The 26,030-nt window shown below is 36.7% G+C and overlaps 2 protein-coding genes, 3 non-coding genes and 1 pseudogene across 6 annotated transcripts in view; 2 read left to right on the top strand and 4 right to left on the bottom strand.

The window, feature by feature from the left end:
• Positions 1-80: 80 nt before the first annotated feature.
• LOC148933248 (vacuolar-sorting receptor 3-like) lies at positions 81-5,805 on the bottom strand (annotated as a pseudogene). The gene is made up of 12 exons (XR_016134524.1): positions 5,265-5,805; positions 4,071-4,764; positions 3,905-3,993; positions 3,718-3,787; positions 3,571-3,654; positions 3,397-3,473; positions 3,238-3,319; positions 2,240-2,314; positions 2,086-2,152; positions 1,051-1,179; positions 859-968; positions 81-721 (listed from the first exon to the last, which is right to left on the bottom strand). The product of XR_016134524.1 is annotated as a vacuolar-sorting receptor 3-like (transcript).
• A 5,283-nt stretch (positions 5,806-11,088) lies between these two features.
• LOC125221245 (mediator of RNA polymerase II transcription subunit 14-like) lies at positions 11,089-20,489 on the top strand. The gene is made up of 8 exons (XM_089062578.1): positions 11,089-11,515; positions 12,292-13,362; positions 14,357-14,430; positions 14,945-15,119; positions 15,574-16,324; positions 16,432-17,453; positions 17,957-19,032; positions 19,373-20,489. Exons 1-8 carry the CDS (start codon positions 11,303-11,305, stop codon positions 20,145-20,147), a joined length of 5,157 nt encoding a protein of 1,718 aa, XP_088918704.1. The 5' UTR covers positions 11,089-11,302; the 3' UTR covers positions 20,148-20,489.
• Positions 20,490-20,774: 285 nt separating this feature from the next.
• On the bottom strand, positions 20,775-20,846 carry TRNAP-CGG (transfer RNA proline (anticodon CGG)). Its single transcript has one exon. It is a non-coding gene; the product is annotated as a tRNA-Pro (tRNA).
• A 2,526-nt stretch (positions 20,847-23,372) lies between these two features.
• Positions 23,373-23,444, bottom strand: TRNAP-AGG (transfer RNA proline (anticodon AGG)). The gene has a single exon. It is a non-coding gene; the product is annotated as a tRNA-Pro (tRNA).
• A 72-nt stretch (positions 23,445-23,516) lies between these two features.
• The window catches only part of LOC125221817 (LIM domain-containing protein WLIM1-like), an 11,709-nt gene continuing 9,195 nt past the window's right edge, over positions 23,517-26,030 (top strand). The window contains exon 1 of the mRNA XM_048124085.2: positions 23,517-23,619. The gene's annotated coding sequence lies outside the window, so the exon portion shown is untranslated. The remainder of the gene's footprint in view (positions 23,620-26,030) is intronic.
• TRNAP-CGG (transfer RNA proline (anticodon CGG)) lies at positions 25,681-25,752 on the bottom strand. The gene has a single exon. It is a non-coding gene; the product is annotated as a tRNA-Pro (tRNA).

The following is a 26,030-nucleotide window of genomic DNA, read 5'->3' on the forward strand; positions in this document are numbered from 1 at the left end:
AACGCATTCAAATAATTGTTTCAATCATCATTCATCCTAAATCTCCATTTACATACCCTCAAAAAAATCATTTATAAAAGTTCCATAAAACACCCTAGTTTTTCACCACATTTAATTAATACAAAATTCACTTTTGTGATAACAAGGGTATCTCTCCTTACATCAAGAAAAAGGCAATCGGCATTTTGATGCATTATCTATTCTACGCAAACTGCTATCTGCTAAAATGTACTCCCTCCGTAGTCCGTTCCATAGTAATAGAGTCATTTTGTCATTTTGGTACGTTCCATAGTAATAGAGTCATTTCTCTTTTTAGTAAAAGTCAACACATTTTTCCACACCTACTTTACTCTCTCTTACCTACTTTTTTCATTTTCTACATTATTCTCTCTTTACTTAAACTCACCTAACACAATTTTTCTTAATCTACGTGACGAAAAAAAACGCCTCCATTACTATGGAACGGAGGGAGTACACAGTTAAAACCTATCACCTTTCAAATACATTTGAGGGTCGATTTCATTGACCCAACAAAGTTTTACTAATATATTTAACTCTTATCTTCACAACCTCGTTAGAGCCCCCTACATCACCCTTGCATGCCAACACATATTTGCCATCTTCAAGCATGTTCTTCGTTTACATGATTTACGACTCCGTTTTGGCTGTCTAGGGGCATGTATTGTGCCATTATAGCCCGTATCTCCGAGTCCATATACGGCTGAGAAACATTCATGCTAAGAGACTTTAAAGTAGCCTAACTAGGAAACAACATGTTCTCACTGAGTAATATCGTGGATCCATGAATGATATGAAACAAGGTTAAATCATGACATACTAGATGTTTAGAATACATACCCTCAACCTATATCTGTACAGCAGATATGCTCCACAGGTAGCCATAGCCAATCCGAGAAAAATGACCCAAACAGCAGTCCAGGCAGACCTGACCTCGGTAGCCCTCTTACCTGCACAAGAAGCATATCAGAATAAAAATGGAAGAATCAAAGTGAACCAGTGATTCAGCAAAAAGAATGAACATGAACTGACTTATGCAGGTATCATGGTCCCTGATGTACAACAGGTCTGCACTACATGAGCACTCATAATTGCCCCATGTATTCTTGCAACTGCATTCAGGGCACTGACATGCCTTTTTTTCGCTACATTAATCAACATCTGTATGCAGAAAAGAAATCAGGGAAGGACATATTTTTTTCAAGAAAACTGCAGATAGTAATATTGAAGTGATGATCTTTAGCCTCACATCCACAAATTTCAATTTGCAATTTGGCCAATAATCATGCTCAACCTCTCGGTAGATGACATCGAACTCTATGCATTCTTAAAATGATAGAAAAAAGGAATTGCAGAGGCATCAATGTTGTGAGTGAAACAACCTATGAATGTTGTATAATGTGTTACTACTTTGCAACTAGCATCTTTCATTAATTGACTTATTGATTAAACCTTGAATAGTAAACGCAACAAGAAGGGCTGAGAAACTAAGGTCTTGCAGTAGTCGTGTTTGTTAGCATCAGTTGTAAATTTTTCAGTGGGTGTATTTTTTCAGCCATATTACATATTCATTTTCAGATCCAAGCAAGACCTAACATACCAACAGATGAATCATGAATGTGAACAACATTATTTTACTAATCTTAATGCTAGAGCTCACTGTATGGTTTTTTTCAAAAACAAATCTCAGTTCTCATTCAACTATACAGAAATATTGTAGAGGTCAAATGTTTGTGTTCCTGAAGAGCATCATATTCCCCAGTTACCAGTATGATCATGTGGACCAAAGCATTTGGAAGCAAATGAACAAATTTAGGAGTACAACTCAACCAAAATATGTGATGAAGTTAGATCTGAGAAGACATTAAATTGCAATTTATCTTAGTTGAAGTCACATACAGGCCGCTTACCAGTGAAGTGCTAGTATTTAATTTTATAATATTTTATAACAAAACTAAGTGCAGTGGAGTTATTCAGTCATGGAAGAGAGGACATAACCAGGACAGACACAGACAATGACACAGGTAGAAATTTATCCAGAATACATCAAAAGCTCAGGTCTCTTACCTTCACAGTTTTTGACACCATCACCTTTAAATCCAAGTGGGCAAGTGCATTTCCCATCCGCACTATCCTGTTAAACACGAACACCAAAAAAGTTTCTATCTGGCCAAATATTTTTGATTTTGGAAATAATAACAAAACATCAAAAGAAACCAACCACACAAGCAGAGAAAGTGATCCCATTTTTGGTCTCGCGCACCGTTGCTGATTTTGCAGCGCCCAGGTCCGCTTGCTGCATATGGAAAAAAAATAATGATAACTAGACCATCATCTCCAAACAGCCTGAGATATTTGTGGATGAAAACAAGAGCTTGCTCGCTTAATTCTAGCAGATAAAACTAGATGCGGAGTGGTCTCACAAATACAATTTTACAAGCAAGACCTATGGTTCGGAAAAATAGAGACCTGATTGCTCTATTTTTGCATTAGCGCATTAATGTAATTTAAAAGATGGCGTGAACATCTAGAAGAGAAATATGTGCCTTCAAGACTAGAGTGTAAAATTTCACACAAAAAGCACCATCATGAGTTGTGATTTAAATTAGCATACAGTTCTAAGCTGATTTAGATATTGATCATGAGATAAAACCTTACCTTTTCACCTATCATGTTAGTGGCTAAAACTTGATCCATCATAAGCATTTACAAGAATTACAACATTAAAGCCTATTAGCATAACATGCTACTGAAGGTTGAAAGAAACACTTGTTGGTGAGGTTGCCAAAATATTATATTATGGATGCCGTACATGTTCACTTGCTTACTGCAGTTCATGATGATAAAAATGCACCACGAGACAGATAAGTTTAAAACAAAATGTGAATAGCCACAACCCAGATCTCTTCATACAAGTCACAACCATGCCAACACATGATTCATTATGACCAGCACTTCACAAAAAAAATTTGAAGTCTCACAAAGTTGGTGCGATCTTTCTTTAAATGCATGGCACAAAAACTAGATGCCAAGAAAGCAAAGGATGCTTGTGCATATTTCTAAGATGCAGTCATGAAGACTGCATAAGAAAAAACTTCATACATGTTTAGTACTCTCATCTATTGTTAGAATATTTTGACTTTCAAGCAACAATTTTATGTGTCTAGGAACATTATTACAACAAAAATATAGTGAATATGCTTGTTCCAGTGTACATACCAACGCAAGAGTTATAGCCATCTCCTTTAAACTGCACGCCATTAACTACTGGGCATTCACACACTCTTCCTCTAAATGTGTCCTGGATGTGCGTAGAATATATAGATGTTAGTAGAAATTAGCAACCACTGCAAAGATCAGAAATCTATGGCCAAGCACCATGCAAGCGGTAATATTAGTTGACTTGTCTTGCCAACAGCCTCCATTGTTATCCAAGCACTCGTTTGTTTCAACTTCTGCAGTTTGCAGAGCAATAAATCCAAGTCAGTTGTAGATATAACTGATGTCATTTGTTATGGTAGTGGAGTACTATTTATTCTCAAATTATCTTACCACCACTTAAACAAACAGCTGGCTCCGTAGTTTCCTCAAAACCAGCACATAAAGCCTTCAATACAGCACCCTTTTCCAATTTTCCTGTGCAGCAGACATATTAGATAACTATAATTTGAGGGGTAACATATTAAACACTGGACATACCCCTATATTGTCGATTATTCACCACGAGAGTAGGCAATATGGTCACATCACCGCGTGAGCCTTTGCCGACCTGCAGGACTTGTTTTTCTCAGAAATGTTATTTACAGTCATCTTAGAACAAAAAAAGGTGGTGCAAAAAAAACTAATGTTTCACTTTAAAACTATTTCGAAATTTCATAATACTTACCTGAGCATCCTGCTCTTCCTTCAGAACCGGATTGTCCGAATCAGCATCTGGATTGCCCATGCATTTTTCAATTTTTTTCAGATCAAGCCCTGATATGCAAGCAATATTAGTAGATGATTACCACAACAAAGACATGTGTGTTAATAAGAAAGACATCAATAACCACCTCAAGATTTGACGACACCGTCAGCACATTCCTTATTGTATTTCTTCTCCTTCATGGGACATCTAATTTGGAAATCTGTAACATAATCCCACCACATCCAAGGTTTTTTAGTTTCATTGGCTACTTTGAACACACATAGCTGCCTCAAGTTTTCAATGACAACGTCTTTTCCCTCGTAACCTGTGCTGAAATCTTGCTCAGGGTCTGGAGCACAATATCTTCCATGGTTTATGCATTGAGACCTGCACTGCTTGCTAATGGTAAATGCCTGAGGGCAATACCATGTGATATAATGTGGCGTGAATTGAGTATAACCAGACTTCTCGAGAATCTGAGCTGCACCCTTAAAATCCTTCACAAACTCCATCAGCATATCACATTTGAATCCACACTCACCGTTGCTATTAGTCCACAGTTCATATTCAACCCGATCATCGGGATGGGGAACAGCTTCTCTCCAATCAAGATTCACATTTACCATGCCACCTTTATTGATCGCCTCCTTCAATTTTTCGCCAAAACTTTTGTCGATCAATGCAGATGGAATTGTTATGTTTGTCATATATTTTTCAGCTTTAGAACTTTCTTCAGGCGAGTCCATTGTGATCAATGCTTCATCAATGTAATCAGCCACTAAAACTGCCGCAGCACCAGCATTTTGGGCATTCCAAACCTTTAAAGCAAAAAATACAATCTGCAGCGGACACGACGGATAATTAATACAGTCGAATTGAGTCTTAAACAAAGCATGGAAGCATCCCAGAAAATTGATGAGAAAATGACGCTTTTAGCCCACCAACCAAACAATGTACAAATAAAATTCCAAAGACGTCCTAGAAATCAAAACAAGAACATTATCTGTCAACTACCTAAATAACCATCCTAAGATAAGAACTGTCAAAATCAGATAGATATAAAAATCAATGGAATAAAACGAATGGACTCAGTCCAAAACTAGTGGTATTGGCAATAACTAAGAGTCCAAACATAAAAAAAGCATCCCATAAACAGAAACTCTCTCACGTGACCCAAAAGAAATATCGGATTCAAAGCAAAGTTAGAGAGCAAGTAAGATACAAAAGAGGTAAAAGTTTACACAAACAATAGCATCAAATTAGGCCTCGTCGTCATCATCGTGAAAGCCCTCTTTGACTAGTTGGACACCTTAACATTAAGGTGAAGAAAGGAGCGTACCTCCACGATCGAGGAGAACAAAATTAGGCATCGCTCCAGCTTTAGCCTTGAAAGAAATCCCAAAATCATCAAATTTATTGCATCCTTTCTGATTATCCTTGGGATACACCACCGTTCCAGCCATGCTTCCACCATATTGTGGTATCATGAGTGCCCTTTATGCTATCTGGCGACATCACCCTCAGGCTGTTCTTCTCCACCACGAAACGACCCACCACTGATTCCGTGAAAATCAGTAACGTAGCTCCAAGAAAGATTGCAGCTTTTAGTCCCCGAGAACACCCCATTTGATTGGATTTGCAGACGAATCAATGAAATCGGAGATCAGCTGGATTCTCCAGATACTTATGGGGCGTTCTTCCTGCTTTGTAGGACCTGGTTTCAAACCTCAAACACTCACTTCACTTGTGTAGTGCGTAAAACATTGACCTGGAGACTTTACGAAGAAGGTGGAAGAGAGCGATCAATCAATCAGGTGAAAAGAGTTGGATCAGCACTTGCATACTCCTATTATTGTCGAAGAAGACAGATCAAGCAATAATATAGTTTCAAATAATGCCTGTGACAATATAAATTAGATTTAATAAATTGTGAGTATTAAGTTCAATTCAACGTAATAAACTGTAAAAAATAGATTTAATAGTTTGTGAATATTATAAAACTCTACTATCTTCGTCCCCTAAATTTTGACACAGTTTATCATTTCGTTCCGTCCCTGAAAATTTGACGCACTTCACTTTTACCATTTTTGGTAGTGAACCTCATATTCTACTAATTCATTCCTACTCACATTTTATTATAAAACTAATACTTTAAACTTCCATAAACTTTTTTAACTCACTTTTCATTACATTTCTTAAAACCCGTGTCAAGTCAAAATATATCAAAATTTAGGGGACGGAAGTAGTACTAATATGGAAATCTAAGATGATTCAATTTTAAAAAGATTTGACTAATCCATAAATTAGCACGTGGTCTTTGAATTCAAAAATATACTGTTGTAAAATGGAAATCAAGATGATTCAAACAGTTAGACAATTTATAAAATTTATTTTTAAAAAAAGAAAATACTAATTATAATCTCTAATTCAGTATTTTATTTTTTTCAAAATTTAAACGTTATACGAGCATTATATTTTATGATATGAGTCAATTTCGTTAAAAACTAGAAGTACTATTTGGATGATAGATCTCAAGTACGATGAAAATTGATACTAAGAGCACTCCCAATGGAGTTCCCTAAAAACTCCCTTATTTCTCCCTAACTCCTGCCACATCAGCGCCACATCAGCACCAAAATTTATCCCCAGTTTTTAGCCAAGTGCTACATTGGTTTCTCCCTTATTTCTCCCTTATTTCTCCCTAACTCAACATTTCATTTTTACATCATTATTTTTTATATTATTTAATTTTCCCTACAAATGTATTTAATAAATAGACTAATAATGAACAATTCATCGTTGTATTAATCATTGGAAAATATAATACAACGAGAAAAAAAAAACTACAAATAAAAAACGCAAATAAACAAAGATTTAAAAAAAAAAAATCTAAGACGGAGGGGCCGGAGGGGCGTCGGGATCGAGCCCCAGCGTACTCTGCAGGTGTTGGATGCATTTCCAGAGGGCCGCCTTTTCTTCAGGGGTCCCGCCGCCGGTGAAGTACAGCGTGTACATCTGGGTCAGATTGGCGACATTGCTCGAATAAGTGGCTTTTTCTAAGTCGATGACGGATTCCGACGCGACTTCCGACGTTGCGCCCTTCCCCTTCCGCCTCCCCTTCGCCTTCTTCACTCCCTCCGGGCGCTCGTGCGGACCATCCCCACTCAAGTCGATGTGGGCCGCGCTCCCCTCGCTCTCCGAAACGCTAAGTCGCGAGCGCACCGATTTCCCGTGCAGCGCGTCGTGCATTCCCGTCCGGAATTTGGGGAGATCCTTCAGCTTATCGTAGATGTTCCAATACTTGAAGCCCTTCGTCGACAAGTACTGGCTACTATACATCCGGATGGCCTCATCTCGGACCATGTGCTCGTTCTGGCCACTCGTCATGTGAGTCATCAAGTTAGAATAAATACCGTTGAAGTGCCCGCAGTCCCTCATGAGGCGCTCCCAATGCCGACGGATCGCCTCGCTGCCATGGTCCTTCATTGAGGCAGTCTTGTGGCTCCTGTACTTCGCGGCAATCCGCTCCCAGAATATGATCTCAGTCTGGTAGTTGCTGCGCTCCGCGTCCTGTGACGTGTCCGCCCAGCAGTCGGCTATCAGCTCGGACTCTTGCAGAGTGTAAGTAGTCCTTACCCGCTTCGGCCTCTCATCGGAACCCGTATCAGTCGCAGCCGACGACGCCGGCGCCTTCCCCCTCCCGCTCCTAGAAGGCGGCTCGGTGGGCGTTTCTTCCACCTCGAAGTCCTCCGCGCTCAGTGTCGCGGCCTGAGATTCTTGGTCGCCTGGGGTTGATCCGGGGGTGTCGAACTGGGGCCGATACACATCGTCGGCTGGAAAGGGCATTCTGCCGGCAGAGTTGAAGTACGGAGAAAGTCTCCGCGCCGGAGGAGTCTGCAAAGGAGACGGACCCCCGTATGGAAGTTGGCCGGGAGGAGAACCCATCGCCAACAACGACTGCATCCACTGCTCGTTTGCTTCATCCGTGTTGGGAATTTGTGAACTCGACTCTTTCCCCTTACCCTTATCCTTACCCGATCGGGAACTTTTCTTCCAAAAGCTCATAATTTTGATGAAAATTGAAGATTGGGAGAAGAGATTGAAAATGGAGAGAATGAAGATTGTGGGTGATGAATGGAGGAAGTGGAGGAAATATTTATAGGGGTGGAATGTAAAATAGCCGTTGGGTTCAAAAAAAAAAAAAAAAAATTTTAATTATCGCCGATTATCGCCGAGCGTCGCCACAGTGGCCGGCGATCGCTCGGCGATAATCCGGCGTTAGAACGCCACTCGGCGAAGCAACGGCAACATTATCGCCGAATTATCGCCGACTTCGCCACAATGGCCGGCGATAATTCGGCGATAACCGGCGATTTATCGCCGAGAATTCGCCACCTCCATTGGGAATGCTCTAAACGTGATCAAGGAATTCATTTTCATCATCCGGGACAAAATAAATATTTGGAAGAAAGTTTATGACATTCAATTCACAAAACATTGTTGATCTTAACGACCTACCATGAAATTTACAAATTTGAATAATTAACGATTTTTTTTTTCGTTTTAGGAAATGTTGCATATTCTCTTATTAATTTTATACTATTCAACATAAAAAGTTAAACATAAACAAATTTAAATAGAACGTGATTATATAATCCATCCATCCTACCTAAGTAAGGTGATATTTTGGCCACAAAATTTAAGAAAAAAATGATGTTTGGTGGATTAGGTGGCAAATATAAAGTAATGGAAGGAATAAAAGTGTTGATTTTGAAGGGGTTGGCAGCGGAAGCGCTCGTATAAATCGATTACATAATAATCCTGATCTATTTAGCAGATTATTTAGACAAATTCTATTCGCGCAATTATCACATGTATCATGCTCATAACTCAAATAAATCATGCTTTAAATTAATTAAAACCTAAAACATGCTTTTCTACGGTTTAGCTATTTTACCTTGATGATTCTCCAAAGAATCGAAGATAGCTAGCGCCTTCTCCACGTGAAGATCTTCAGTACTAAACCACGGATCTTCTGTCTGGTTCCTGGACTGTAAACTGATATCAGGGTGAGCTGATCTCACCAGTGTACTATGACTTAAATAAAGAAGCCGGAAAACCTATCCCACGGAGGAGAGGAAGAGGAAATTTTCGTCCTCTTCATAGGAGAGAGGGGACGAAATTTTTTGCTCAAATTCAAGTTATTCTGTCTCTTTTATTCTCCTATTTATATTAAGTCACATATTGGGCTCAGACAGGGATCTATGGAAGGTTTTTTTATATGGGCTCCTCCAATTAGCTTTTTACTAATTAAATTAAACCCAATTTAATATAAGCTTATAATTGGAATATTACGAGCCGCCACTACATAAGTAATATTGCACTCCCCATCCAAATCCGAAATTATAAGTACTCGGGGTTTCCATTGCTTGATATTAATTTCCCGCGCTCAAGATAGAAACATCCATTAATTAATTATTGTCTGCTATGGACTTAATTAATTAATATCTTATTAATTCCAAGAGTGGACTCAGCAAGAAATTCTTATTTATTATTCATAGAGTAATCAAACTTCAACTAGCTAGGTTCCGAATAATAAAACCTTATTTCAAGCTCCTCTTGAGGATGTTATCAAATGAGACTCACGTCGCGCACGATTCAACATAATAGCAATCCTAGCACCGATAGATATTAATCACCACTACCAAATATACCAGGTTTATTGGGTTGCGAAAAATCCGCACCATTTGGTAAGTCAAAGTCGTGCATAATCAATACCGTATGCTCAATTCTAACGTACATTGATTAAGAAACAATAATTTACAAGACCTCGTCTTCAGTAGATAGCATAAAGACATGTCTCACTGTTAGATCCAATTCAGTGCTATACCACACCAACGTCATCTTATTTCAGTAAGACTTAGAAATAATCGGACTGACATTGCAACCTTTCACGATAGGTAGTCTAAGCCTATCTAGGCTGTGAAATTCTTCTTTTTCTTTGTTCAGAACTGACCGTGTTACCTCAAAGTGAACGACGCCCACAACCGGTCTACTAAAACAAAGACTTAGACTTTGTTAAATTACTAATACATTTAAATATGTAATAAACATCTATTAAATATAAAACATAACAACATTATGACAAAAATAATCTGTTTATTCCTTTGGAAAATAAAAAATAAAAGTTTTAACAATATTCAATCACTCGAAAGGTGATTTCTAGTATACAAACTCTAACAGATTTTTGCTTAAAAGGATAATTGACTCATTTGTAGACTTGTAGTAGGACATTTCAGAAAAGAATACGAATCACCTGATGTGGAACGGTGGAAGTACTTTATATACGTGTGCGTGTGTGGGAATCAACTATCCAAAATTATATTAGCTCGTCGTGATTAAGATTGGTTGACAATTGTCATTTGTACCATTACAAATACGTATTAACTACGAACATACACTAAATCATAATATTAACTTAACATTAAGACCATGTTGATAGGTGTGATAACTCATCCAGTAATGGAATTTTATGAAATCCTATCACGCTACTACTAGTATATTATAATATCTTGCAAGAATTAAGGGAAGCTCACGGCTCTCATTTGCACCATTATAAAATTTGAAAATACATTTCATTGGATTTTTTTCACCAACCATAAGTCCACAACATTATATTTGTGTTAGCACTTATCATAATATGGAATTTTGACAAAGATATTTACTATGTATTATATTTTTTTATGAAAATTTCTTTGTACTTATGCAAAAATTTCATTATAATCCTCATAAAATCAATAGTTTGCATACTTATCAGTGACATGCAAATTATAATGAAAGCAATGCATAGGCCATTAGAGTACTAAAAATAATCTGAATTTACCTTTTCTATTTTTAAACCAAAATAAATTATTGATCAACTTAAAACCTGTAGACTGTTGATTCAACGACTCAACATTATATTACTCCTTAGTATATCCGTTACAAATATATTGATGAATAATGTAATTTTAAGTGAAATTGAAAAAATAAGATAATAAAAAAGAAAATTAAATAAAATATAAGAAAAAAAATCACATGGGCAAAAAGTTTAATTGCAAAATTAATAAAAAATGAAAAAAATATATAGTATAGAAAGAGAAAGAGAAAATATTAGTACTTAGAATGAATTTTTGAAAGCTTAACGAAAACTGAAATCTTCAGAACGACCGGTTGGATGACCTGAGCTCACAAGTCTGACAGTAACGATCTAAATTTCTTTTTTGACAAGAACATAATTATAGAAGCATAGGAGAGGGCAAGGAACTGATGATTTCTTCTACCTCTTCTTGGTCATCACGATTCGTTGCAATCAAGTGATAATTCAGTTGGGGAATCATGACGGAGGTAGGGCAGGAGACGGTGGATTTCGCGGCTCTCGTTGGGCGGGCCGCGGAGGAGTCCTATGTCGCGCTCAAGGAATTGGTCGACAAATCCAAGTCTGAGGAGTCGCTGTCAGACTCCGAGAAGAAGATCATGATTCTCAAGTACATTGTTAAGACGCAGCAGCGGATGCTCCGTCTTGATGTCCTCGCTAAGTGGTGCCAGCAGGTGTTTTCTATTTATCAATTTTGTTTTATTTCTTTGCTGCAGCTATTTTCAGTATAGATATGTATCACAATGTTGTGGTAGAGGATTAAGCTTGTTTAGTTTCTCTGAACTTGTGGTGTATTTGTCCAATTGAAATATTAAGGAATTTAGGTTATCTTGGATAGAGTTGATTGTAGATTAAGTAGCTGAGTTATGAAATTCTTGATTTCTTTTTGTTAGGTTAAATAGGGGGTGAACGAAAGGTGTATAAGAAGATTTTTAGCTTAACTTGTGTACGAGGAAAGTTTATGATTAAATATGAGATGTGTCTCTTATAAATTTAGGAACTGGGACTTTATTGATGATTGAAGCTATTGGTAAAATTGGTGATATAGTCATAAGATTTGCTTGTGAGATAGTGTGCCTTCCTGTGCTGATTCTGATTAGTGGGTACAGATAGAGGATCTAAATTTCACTTTTTTCTTAGGACCCATATAGTGAATTTGTTTAATCTGGTGGAAGTACCCTTTGGGTTTTGTTTTGGGGCTGCATTTAGCTTATATATAACTCAATTTACAGTGTCTGTTGCAAATTGTTTACTGTTAAACAGTAGCTCATCAGATAGGCTCAAGCTACTTTTTCTAAAATTTTCCGATGATCATATTGTATTCCGTTATCATAATTTCAGAGAAGAGTTGATATCCTATGTTATTCTACCTGCTCATATTCTTTATTGGGTAAAGAAAGCAAGTGTTAATACAATTTTTTTTCTTTTTCTCTTGCTATTGGAATCACAGGTTCCTTTGATACAATATTGCCAACAACTTGCATCAACCCTATCCAGCCATGAAACTTGTTTCATTCAAGCAGCAGATTCCATGTTTTTTATGCATGAGGGACTACAACAAGCTCGTGCTCCTATCTATGATGTTCCCTCTGCCATTGAGGTTCTTCTCACTGGAAACTATCAGTGTTTACCAAAATGTGTAGAAGATGTGGGCATGTTGGGCACATTGAATGAGGACCAGCAAGGTCCGGCTTTAAAGAAACTGGATACACTTGTTAGGTCCAAGTTACTTGAAGTTTCACTGCCAAAAGAATTTACTGAAATAAAAGTCTCTGATGGGGTTGTCTTGCTTCGTGTTGATGGGGAATTTAAAATTCTAGTTACACTAGGTTATCGAGGTCACTTATCATTGTGGAGAATATTGCATTTGGAATTGCTTGTTGGTGAGAGAAGTGGACTCGTGAAAGTAGAAGCGTCACGGAGACATGCTCTAGGAGATGATTTGGAACGTAGAATGGCTGCATCAGAAGCACCATTCATGACATTGTATTCTATTCTACATGAGCTCTGTGTTGCCCTTACTATGGACACTGTTATAAGACAAGTGCAAGCACTTCGACAAGGCAGATGGAAGGATGCTATTTGTTTTGAACTCATATCTGATGGTACTGTAGGGCAGGGAGGGAGCACTGCCTTCGGTCAAGATGGAGAAACTGATTTTGCTGGGTTACGGACGCCTGGATTGAAAATCATATACTGGTTAGAGCTTGATAAAAGTAATGCTTCATCTGAAGTAGGAGCATCCCCATTCTTAAAAATTGAACCAGGTCCTGATATGCATATAAAGTGTTTGCATAGCACATTTGTAATTGATCCTCAAACTGGCAAGGAGGCAGAATTTAACCTTAACCGAAGTTGCATCGATGTTGAGTTTCTACTACTCAGAGCCATAAGCTGTAATAGATATACACGCCTGCTTGAGATGTACAAGGACGTAGAGAAGAATGTAGAGATCAATAGAACTTCTGGAGATGTCCAAATTAAATTCCATGTGGATGGTTCTGAAACTGAATATGGAAAGGTACTAATTTTAATGATGGCGTCTATATGTCTTATGCTTCTTTACTGAATGAGGTTTCTGTAGTCAGTAAATACAAAATAGTCCCTTAAAACAAATGTCCTAGTTTTATTTTAAAATTATCCCTCTGAATAGTTACTATGGTTTGCTTAGGCTTATATCTAGTGAGAGAAAATAAATCAGCCTGTGTGTTACCCTAAATAAGTCGAAAAAACAAAAATCTGCCTTTTTTTTGTCTCTTTCAGAATTTACTATAGAACTACAATAATTCAATATTATTATATGACTCAGATTGCCATTTGATGTTTTACACTTTAGAATTATATCAGTTGATAACTTTTATAAAATTATTGGATTGCTGTTTTTTGACTCAGGAAGATTTTTATTGTATCCAACTCACAACTATTCCTTGATTTGATGATGGCTCTGTTCAGTATAATGTTTCCCATCTAAATTTAGTTGGTACTTTTGATTACTACTCCCTCCGTCCCACTGAAGATGACCCACTTTCCTTTTTGGTTTGTCCCAACCAAGATGACCCATTACTAAAATTGTAAACACCTTTTATCTCTACTTTATTCCCTCTCTTACTTTACTCTCTCCACTTAACACTCAAAATAAAGCTTCATAAAATCCCGTGCCGCCCAAGGAAGGGGTCATTTTCCTTGGGATGGAGGGAGTATATCTTAATAACTGGACCTACATGTAATCCTGTACTTTTCTGGGAACACTAGATTATGTGTACCGAGAATCCAACCCCTGCCAGAGTGACGTTCAATCATCTAAAATAATGCTCCATAGTCAGCTAAGCAGTTGCTAATTTTGATTTGGGTTGTTATTGCACCACGTTTGAAACTGTTCTTATACATTGATCTCTACTTTCCCCTCAGTTTGGTTCTTATACATTGTTTTTTTTCTTCTAAATATCATTATTATGCACTTTTAAACCATGATTTAATATTTGAATTAACAGATGGATAGTGCATTTGATTCACAGGAACAGGATAAAGAAGAAGTTCTCTATTTGCGTGCCTATGGTTCTTCATTTTTCACTCTCGGAATAAACATAAGGTTTTCCTTCCTTTTCTGTTGCCAATGCCTACCCTCTTTGAATTTTCAACTAGAATATTGACAATATAATATGTCCTGATCAGTTGATTGTTTTTAGTTTGTCTGATTACTGTATACGGTGAGAATTCTTTGTTTTCTTCTTAGTGTGTGTGCATCTGAAGTGCTAATCATAATTCATACTATTATGTTTCAGATATATAAATGTGGTGCTCAGATAGGTTATTGGATAGCTCAATTAATGAGTCTGTACGTAAGATGTTTTGAGATCTCTTTAAGTTTTTGGTGAAGTTATTAAAGAATCTTATGAACTCAACTGTAATGTGTGAGGATCTGATAAGGTTTTCTTCAGGACAGGTGGATCTATCTTATTCTAGGGGCTGGAAAATAGAACCTTATTTAACAAACTCATTTAGTTTTGATACAATTAGCTCCAAAAATGATCTTATACTATGACATAATCTTCAAATAAGGATACTAATAAAGACTAAAGACTATTTTCCCTTTCACCTTATAGGAATGGACGTTTTCTTCTTCGTTCCTCAAAAAATATCATCTCATTGAAAACTCTGCTAGAGTGTGAAGAAGGACTGAATCAGGGAAGTATTACTGCAGCCAAGGCGTTTATCAACTTAAGGAGGAATAGTATTCTACATTTATTTGCATGCATTGGGAGATTCTTGGGTCTTGAGGTATGTATTATTTTTAAGTATGTTTAAGTTGAATTGTGATATTGTCATATTGCTATCCCAAAAGAAGTTATAGTGATGCTAAATTGTGAACGCAGTCAGAAAAATGAACTGTAAGATACACATAGTTATACAAATGCACTTCTCCATTTCCGTACTACTGATGCCTAATATTTAGGTATCTATGTTATAGCCATTACAGTATAAGAGTGATGAAACACTTGACATGGGAATTGAAATTCATCTGATGCCACTTTTAGCAAATGACACACAGTGTGGGCCCATGTAGGTAAAAAACTAAGATGTTGCATGTCTAAATATATGAAACAAGGGTAAAATAGTAGTAGTAGCTATTTCACTTTGTCTACACAAGAGGTTGGACACCCAATAGGCATATTTTCCATTAAGTATTATCTATTTGAGGAAACTAATTAGGTGTGCCCATATCTTCTTGCAGGTATTTGAACATGGTTTTACAGCAGCAAAATTACCTAAAAACCTAGCAGAAGACTCAAATTCTTTGTTCATGGGATTCCCCGAGTGTGGGGATTCTTATTTCTTGTTGATGCAGCTTGATAAGGAATTTAGACCCTGTCCCAAGTTGATTGAAGTTCAGTCTGAATCATCAGGGAAAGCTGAGCCATTTGGTGACATCAGCAAAGTTATTCGAGTAAAAAACCTGGACATTAGTCGGATGCACATGTGTGAAGATGAACTCAATTCGAGCCTTCTTGACCGTAGAAAGATGCTATCAATTCCTAATGAAGTTAATGCTAATGAGACTTCTGAACATGGTATTTCTTCTAACTCAAGCTTGGATGGCTCATTGCTTCGGTCTAATGACCCCATTAGTTTTTCCTCTATTGTCGACGAAGTTTTTGAGCTTGAGAAAGGGTCAAATGGACAGAGCTCCTCTTCCACATCTGCTCTGATCTCTTCATCCAATTTTGGTCCGGGTACTGTGAATATTCACAGCATAAAACCTTCCATGTCATCCCCTAACTGGGAAGGACAAGCATCACAAAATGCAATGAGCAATTTTAAAAGGTCAACGCATCGTGGGTCTACCAATTCGCTACCGACCAAAAGCCAAGCTATCAAGAAATTAACAGCTTCAAAATCAGATCAAGATTTGGCTGCTCTCAGGTCACCACATTCTGGTAGCTTTTCTGTCTCTGGATCTAAGCCATGGGCCGCTTCTCACTCAGGTAAGGGTTGATCCATATCATTTTTTATTGCTTTTAATCTTTAACTGCAATAACCCTCTTGTACTCTTAATCATATTTTTAATGCTTGCCTCTTCCCCTGTTCTCAGCTTCCTCACTGGATTCTTCTGTTTTCGACAACTCAAATCAAGAAAATGTTACCAAACAAGATGGCAGGCCTCGAAAGCGCACTGTGTTGGATATGTTAAAATCTCTTCCCATGCTCCATTCTCTAGAAATGAATGAATCATCCAGCAAGAGAAGGAAAATCAAGGAAGTTCCACAAGCTCAACTTCCTCTCACACAGTCAACAATATCTTGTGACCATCCTAATAAAACTGGAAGACACAGTTTTGCAAATCTTATAGCTGAAGCAAATAAGGGCAAATCATCTCCTAGTATTTATGTCTCTGCTCTTCTTCACATAGTAAGGCATTGTTCATTGTGTATAAAACATGCTCGATTGACCAGTCAGATGGAGGCACTTGACATCCCCTATGTTGAAGAGGTGGGTCTGAGAAGTGCATCTTCAAACTTGTGGTTCCGCCTTCCTTTTTCTAGAGGTGACACATGGCAGTACATATGTTTGAGGCTGGGCAGACCTGGAAGCATGTACTGGGATGTCAAGATTATTGACCCTCACTATAAGGACTTGTGGGAGCTTCAGAAAGGGAGCAATACTACTCCATGGGGTTCTGGTGTTCGAATAGCTAATACATCTGATGTGGATTCTCATATTCATTATGATTCAGAAGGTGTTGTATTGAGTTACAACTCTGTGGAGGCTGATAGTATTAAAAAGTTGGTGGCTGATGTACAAAGACTGTCTAATGCTAGGACTTTTGCTCTTGGAATGCGAAAACTACTTGGTTCAAGGACAGCTGACAAGATAGATGATAGCAATGCAAGCTTAGATAGCAAATCATCTCCTAGAGCAAAATTTGCAACAGAGGGTTCTGAAAAATTCTCTGAACAGATGAGAAGAGCTTTTAGAATTGAGGCTGTTGGACTTACTAGTTTGTGGTTTAGTTTTGGCTCAGGAGTTATTGCTCGCTTTGTTGTTGAGTGGGAATCTAGTATAGAGGGCTGCAGAATGCATGTTTCTCCTGACCAGCTCTGGCCTCATACTAAGGTTTGTTTCCCTTGTTGCCCACAGGACAGATTTTCAATTATACTCTCTGTGTTCCACATTGTCATCACTCGTTCTCACTTCACGGAAGTATATATCAAATATAGTTTGTCATAGACTCATAGTCATACAAATGAAGTTTCATAATTCTATAGGAGGACGTGATATTAAAGATTTGGTTATGGGCACATTCCTGATGTTTTAACAACTCTTCATTCTTATCTTGTGGCAATCTTATTCTTACTGAAATGTCATGTCATATCTAAGAAATTGAACATTCTTCTCCAACTATAAATGCAGAAATATGTGTTGCATCTGTGTGTGTTTATTCTTTGAATTACTAATAATAACTTAACTTGATGGATGAGTAGGTTAAACTTGGTTTCTCAATTGCAGAATTGTTTTTTTGTGCCCCCTAGTCCCTGCAATCGTATAATTTTTATGTATGTTCCTCATGTATTTTCCTGTACAAGTACATAAGCATATGGTTTTTTTTTTTTGAATAGTTTCTCGAAGACTTCATTAATGGAGGTGAAGTTGCATCTCTTTTGGATTGTATTCGATTGACCGCTGGACCATTGCATGCTCTTGCTGCTGCTACAAGGCCTGCACGAGCTGCTCCTGTTTCTGGACTCCCTGGCATCACAGCTTCTATTTCTTCAACTTCAAAGCAGACTGGATATGTGCCATCTCAGGGTCTGCCTAGCAATGTAAATGCAAACGCTAGTCAAGCTTCATCTGGCCCTGGAGGTAATCCTGGCATGACCCCTCAATCAGGCCCTATTGGAACTCACAATACAGCAGCTGTGTTGGCGGCGGCAGCAGCGGCGGTGGCCAGAGGCGGTCCTGGAATCGTTCCTAGTTCATTGTTGCCTATTGATGTTTCTGTGGTACTAAGAGGCCCGTATTGGATTAGGATTATATATCGCAAAAAATTTGCAGTTGACATGCGGTGTTTTGCTGGAGATCAAGTCTGGTTGCAACCAGCTACCCCACCAAAAGTTGGTCAACCTATTGGAGGATCCCTTCCATGCCCCCAATTTCGACCTTTTATTATGGAGCATGTTGCTCAAGAATTGAACGGCATAGATTCTAATTTTCCAGCTGCTCAACAAGCACTTGGATTGCCTAATCCAAATAATCCCAATCCAGGTTCAGCTCCACAGTTGTCAGGTGCATCAGGGAATAGGGCCAACCTCTCAAGTGCTGCTGCAATATCTCGAACCGGAAATGCTCTGGCTGCTCTAAACCGAATAGGAACTGCTCTTCCAGGAGCACCCAATTTACATGTGGGTAGCCCATTACGTAGGCCACCTGGTTCTGGGGTCCCTGCTCATGTTAGGGGGGAATTGAATACTGCTATTATCGGACTTGGTGATGATGGTGGTTATGGTGGAGGGTGGGTCCCCCTCGTGGCACTTAAAAAGGTCCTGAGAGGCATTCTAAAGTATCTTGGAGTACTGTGGCTATTTGCACAATTACCAGATCTTCTAAAGGAGATCCTTGGGTCAATTTTGAAGGATAATGAAGGTTCTTTATTGAATTTGGATCAGGAGCAGCCAGCCCTGCGCTTCTTCGTTGGGTAAGACACTCATACAAAAGCTCTTGCCTGCGTTTAGACACTCATGAAAAAATACTTCCTCCTCCCCCTAAAAATAGTAATTCTTTCATTTTTGGTCCGTCCCTTATAAATAGAAACTTTTTATTTGTGAAAATTTCTCTCTCTCTAATGAAGTGGGACCCATTTTCCACTGTCACACTTTTCTTTCTATCTCTCTTACTTTACCAATTTTGCATTAAAACCCATGCCATTCCAAAAGTTCCTATTTTTAGGGGACGGAGGGAGTACAATGGAACATGTTTCTTTTTCTGCAGTCTTGTGTTATTTATTTAGTTTCTGATATAAGGAACTGGCTTTGCAGAGGCTATGTGTTTGCAGTCAGCGTTCACAGAGTTCAGCTTCTTCTCCAAGTTCTCAGTGTGAAAAGGTTTCATCATTCTCAACAACAGCAACAAAACCCGGCCACAGCCCAGGAGGAACTAACTCAGTCAGAAATAGGAGAGATATGTGACTACTTCAGCCGACGTGTTGCATCAGAGCCGTACGATGCTTCTCGGGTTGCTTCGTTCATTACTCTTCTGACGTTGCCAATTTCAGTCTTGAGAGAGTTTTTGAAACTCATTGCGTGGAAGAAAGGATTAGGCCAAGGGCAAGGAGCCGAAGCTGCCCCCACGCAAAAATCCCGTATCGAGCTGTGCCTGGAGAATCACATGGGGTACAATAGGGAAGGGGTCTCTGATAGTTCATCAGCATCCAAGAGCAATATACACTACGATCGAGCCCATAACTCGGTTGACTTTGCATTGACCGTGGTTCTGGATCCTGCCCACATACCCCATCTGAATGCTGCTGGTGGCGCTGCCTGGTTGCCTTACTGCGTCTCGGTCAGATTAAGATACGTATTTGGCGAAAACCCCGCTGTGTCCTTCCTCGGAATGGAGGGCAGCCACGGAGGCCGTGCATGCTGGCTGCGTGGCGACGACTGGGAAAAATGCAAACAGAGAGTGATGAGAAACGTAGAATCGAATGGATCATCAGCTGGCGATGGAAATCAGGGAAGGTTGAGAGTGGTCGCAGACAACGTGCAGCGAACGTTACATGCGTGTCTTCAAGGGCTACGAGAGGCATCGGGATGACGTGACCGGTCTATCTATCGTCGACGACTCACTTTTGCAGGAAACTAGGAGTAGAAGAAGAGGTGACTAAATTCAAACTAGTACTAATTGAATGTTTGATCTACCTTGTACATAAAAATGCCCCAACTGCCACTCGTCGGTCTCTTATTTTGTCAGATTAAAAGCAAGTTGTAGTGATTGGTGTTCTATGTGATAGGTGTTCTATGTGATAGGTTTTAGGTTAGAAATTTGATGCTGTACTGATACTGTAGTGATGAGAAACAAATTTTTAGTTAAGATGTGATTTGTTTGTAGATGAAAGCTTCATTCTTTATAATACAAAGTACACAGTATTAAATTTCATTTTTGGCAAATCAAGTTTTTGGTCCTAAATGTTATGTTCGGTACTTTTGTTTCCAAATAATATGATAAATGTACTAATATAGCAAGTCACTGATCCCATATGATTGTTTTTACAAATGATTAATTCAACTAAATACTTTTTGGGGGTTGACCTTTTTCAGTTGAGTATTTTCCATGAATTAGCCCTTTTATCTACCAAGCAATTTATAGTGAGATAGTTACATAATGAAAACTAAAAATAAAAATCCTACTATAAATTAACAGTATAAAAAAGTATAAAATAATGGGGCATTCCGAGAATCGAACTCGGGACCTCTCGCACCCGAAGCGAGAATCATACCACTAGACCAAATGCCCTGGTTGCTTGATACCAACTGTAGTTTATTCTACAAAGGTTCAACCCGTGTTTAACCTTTTCTAGTTGGTTATAGGTTATATGAAGTTCATTTCAAACCAAAATTCATGAGTTTAGTTGAATAATCAATAATTTGATAGGATTATAATTAAAAACTTATAACATGAAAAAAAATCACAATCCAAATAAAAAAAAATCATAATCCAAATAAAAAATCACGATTAGATAGAAATAGGGGTGTACTTAAAAAATAACTCAAATTAGAATCACAACATTCTCTAACCAACTGCTGCCGCGTGACATATATAAGCAACAAAACAATGTTATTAAGAAACAAACTTAGTGGATGACTTAGATGAGCGGATTGCATAAAAAACTATTTCTGTTGAATTAAATGCAATTTATTTTACATTATAGACTAAAATGCAAAAATAAATTGCATTTAATGCAATATAAACTGTCTTTTATGCAATCCAAGATAATTCTCATGTGTTGTCCTTTGTTGCTTAATATCGTTATTGTGTTGCTTATACCTGCTACGTGGCAGCATGTGGTTGGAAGGATGTTGTGACACTAAGAGTGAAAGGACACTAGTGCTCCTCGGACCCGACATCATAGAATTTGCTTGATATAAATTAATTCTCATTATTTAGTTTTCAACTTTCATTATTTTTTAAAACTTTTAAATGTTCATCAGTGAAATAGTTTTGTTGAAATGTATATGAAATATATTTTAATAAACTATTTTAAATCTACTTATTATTTTTTTAATTTTACTCGTATGCTTATTATGAAAAAGGCTACATATAAAAATTAAAAAATGATAATTATTTTGGAAAAAAAATGTATTCTCGTATCTTTACGAGTTACATGTTAATAATTTTGAGTTGAGATAACACTTATTTACATGTGTATTCACTTATCATATATTGAAAATTTTCAATATGAATTTATGAGTAATTAAAAAATCATACTTTTTGAGCCTGATTGGTTCAATGGAGCTTTACAATTTATAATCCGAATGATATGTAATTGAATAGCTTGACAATCCGATATGATTTGTCCGGTTGGCACTCCTAATAGTATATGTACGTAATAGTATAAACAATCTTTGTACTCACCTTCTCATCAAAATTGCGAAATATAAACCTCTTTTTTTATTAATTCGTTAATACCATTCTTCGTGATTTAATTTTTTTTGTATTTTATCTTATCAAAATTCAACTTCCTATTAGTCTTAAGGCCTGAATAAGCGTATCATTGAATTAAATTGGGATAGTTCGTTGTGAAGTTAGTCTTAAGCTAATTAATACTACATCATCTTTGAAATTAGTTTTTGTGCATAAATCACTACTACGCATAATTCTGAGAGCTGTACTCTGAATAAATACTCAATATTTAGAAGAGTGAACTAGATAAATGGTACCCGATCTTTCACTTTCGCATGTAAATGGTACCTGATCTTTATTTTATATCGTTTTTGGTACCTATAAATCACATTTTTGGTATCTGATGAAATTTTCTTCCCAAAATGCCCTTTAAACAAATATATTTTCTCATTTATGTCATAGAGGGTATTTTAGACATACATAAAATTAGTACCAAAAGTGATATTATAATATATTCTCTCATTCACCTCATTTTCTATACTATTATTATTAATCAATATTAATATTATTATTTTGATGTTATAAATTAATAATTAATTCATTTTTAATATCATTCAAATATAATTAAATATAATTATAACTATAATTATATTTAATTATTACAATAATATTCTTGTTATAATATTAAAAACTGATAGTAATTAATAAATAATTATAGTATAATTATATAAATTATAAATCACATAATATTATGTAATAATAATAATAATAATAATTATAATTATTATTGTTATTATTATTATTATTATTATTTTACATTTAGTAAATAATCAATATAGCCTTAATAAAAAATTAACATTGTGAATTGTATTCATAATGATATAAAAAATTGAATATTTTTAGTTAGGTGTTCCAACCTTAAAATGAGTATAAAATAATTTAATAAAAAATATTCAATTGATTTAATTACTTTAAATAACTAATTTAATTATGTATTTTTTTTTATTTATATTATGAATGTAATTAGACATACGTATAAAACAATAAAAAGAAAGAAGAAAAAGAAGAAAAAAGAAGGAAGAAGAAACATAAACTAAGGAGAAAAAAGAAAAAAGAAAGGAAGATAAAATACTAAAAAGGAAAGAAGAAAAAGAAGAAAAAAGAAAGAAGAAGAAACTAAAGAAGAAAAAGAGAAATAAGAAAGGAAGAAAAAATAATCACATATTACTATTTAATTAAAATTTCCAAAAATATCCTCCATGAAAAAAAAAATCACATATTTGGTACTTAGGATTATTTTTGTCACTGGATACCAAAAACGATATAAAATAAAGATCAGGTACCATTTAAATAGTTCACTCTATTTAGAAAGTACTATAAAACAAAAAGAAAGTGTATATAAAACAAAATAAATTCACAGGGGCATTCCGAGAATTGAACTCGGGACCTCTCGCACCCTAAGCGAGAATCATACCACTAGACCAAATGCCCAATATGACGCTATATCAGTACTTCTATTATCTATAATTATTTTATGTCTGGTGGTGTTTTTTTCAGGGTTTTGTTTGTGTCAGATTTTCTGAGGGCAAAGGAAATAAGAATGTACGATTGATATATTCTCCGCCGCAGAGAACTCGTTTTTCCCTCTAACTCCGTTGGTCAAGAGGTAAGATTTCATCCACTAGCTGCAATTCATAATACAGCTGATTGGGCATGTAGCTGGCTTGAAATGTTCATTTAATTAAATTATTCGCTGGTATAAATTAAATAATTGGATGCTGTTGCTGGTTTAAGTTATTCAGAACCATTATAGTACGGGCCATAATCAATTTACTATCCTCTGTTCAGATTCGTATTAATGCTTTCATCTGGAGCATTTCAGAAGACTTAAATGAGTAATGACTGACAGTAGGTAAGTGGATAGTCAAAGATGATAAAAGTTAAAAAGGAAAAAGAAGAGAAAATCCACTTGTGAATGAAAGGCATCAAGTATAACTGTATAGATAGATGAGGGCATTCCAAGAACTCGGGACCTCTTGCACCCATAGCGAGAATCATACCACTACACCAACTGCCCTGTTGTTATCTGTCTTCTTAAACATATTCTACTCTAGACCAACTGCCCTGTAGTACACAATGAATAACACTCAAGGGTTTGATTTGTAGATGACTACTGGCCTAGCTAGAATTTTTTGTGTTTTAACAACTTATAATTTCTCTACTCTTTAATAGACATAATGGAGTGATATGGTGAAGGGTCTAGTGAATGAGAATGACAGCCATATTCAATTTAACCAATGTTCCATTGCTTTATGAAGAATCATAAAAGAGTCAATTTTGTTAACCGTCCATGTACCTAACCCGAACCCATATCTTGACACTTTGACAGTGGTATTTGGACTGGTATATTCAGGCATTATGTAGAAAATGGGATTTTAGTATCTCTAGCTACTAATTGTGCTTCTATAACTGCCATTGCCAAACAGACTACCCTCCTACTTTTCATTTAGACTGTTTCTCTAGCTTTACTTATGGAAAGTTATTAGCAAGTCTCACTGATTTCATTTTGTCGTTGTTAATGACCATATTCTGCTGCTCTGGAATGCTTTCGGCAAGTTCACCTTAAAGCTTAAAATAATTTCTGAAAATATCTGATTTTCTTTCTCATTCATGGTAGATTGAATACCTATTCTCCAGGTGTTATTTAGACTCTAATGTGATATCAGTTTCAGGCTTCCAGTTTTACTTGCCACAGTTCACCACCTTCACATTTCAGTAATATTGTTGTCCAGTTGTCCTCAAGTTCCAAAAATAATACAACACATAGATAAGGCTTACATATTCATAATTAGAGCGGGGCATTCTGAGAATCGGCTAATGACCTTCTAGCTCTTGCACCACAGGTAGAGTCATAACACTAGGCCAAATGTCCAATTGTTTGCTTAAAGCTCTTAATCAAAGTTTTTTAACTGGGAATCAATCTCCCTCGAGCTCCTATATACCATGTTCATGGATCTCATGTTTTAACGTCATTATTTTAGAAGCCCTGGCATATTTTAGAAAATGTCGTATCAAACTAATAGTTCTAAATGCGTATCTTTTCCTGATGGCTTTATGGTGTGCTGCTAAATTGGTTCCTTGGTTTTTTGCGTGTGTGTGTGGTTGTTGTGTTATCTAATGTGGCTTGATACCTGTTGACTCTTTGGATGGCTAGTTTGTTAATTGTTTATCTTATCTAATTATATAATCATTTATACAGCACTTCGTCTACATCATAATTATATCTGTAATGTTGAGGGATTTATCTTTGTTGCTGCACTAGTCCCGTGGATCATTTTGACATTTAGTGAGGGAAGTGATTTTGCAAATCTCAACCTATATAGCTGTTAATAAGTGACAATTCTGTATATGTTACAAACACATTTTCTTTGTTTGACTTTTTTCAGATCTAAGCAGTTATAGTTTTCATAAATGACCTAAAAGATTGTAGTCAAATCTGAGTTTTGCTTCATCATGGACCACATATTGCTATTTAGGAATTGTTTCTTGTCAGACTGTTTTCTTTGATATGTATAAAAAAATAATTATTGTAAATTAGCAGAAATAAATGCAGGTGAGATGTTCATCCAATCTCTCATCTTACAGATCGAATCTCTCGGGCACATTAAGAAATAAATATAGTGACTGGGGTAAAAGCAAATAAATCTATCTATTTACTTGTTTAATGGGGGCATTCCAAGAATCGAACTCGGGACCTCTCGCACCCGAAGCGAGAATCATACCACTAGACCAAATGCCCAATTTATTCTTCACAGTCAGCCTTTTCTAATCCCATCTTTGCTGTTCATCAGGACTATTTTTTTAAATAAACTCGGTCTTGGATGGCTGATTAATATTGCTACCAAAGTGTAGTTACTGAATAAAGAAACCTGTGGTAATTGATTAACATACGGAAATGGTTTGGACGTGACAGATATTCGTTGAAAGTGTGTGCCAAAATAAAAGCTATGCTTTGTTTTTGGAAAAAATGGAATATACTTGTGAATATCTTTTGCATCATTGCAATTTACCATTTTT

Source organism: Salvia hispanica, chromosome 1 (genome assembly GCF_029641045.1).
Source record: "Salvia hispanica isolate PSC_SH4W2 chromosome 1, Shi_PSC_v1, whole genome shotgun sequence".
Classification (NCBI taxonomy): domain Eukaryota; kingdom Viridiplantae; phylum Streptophyta; class Magnoliopsida; order Lamiales; family Lamiaceae; genus Salvia; species Salvia hispanica.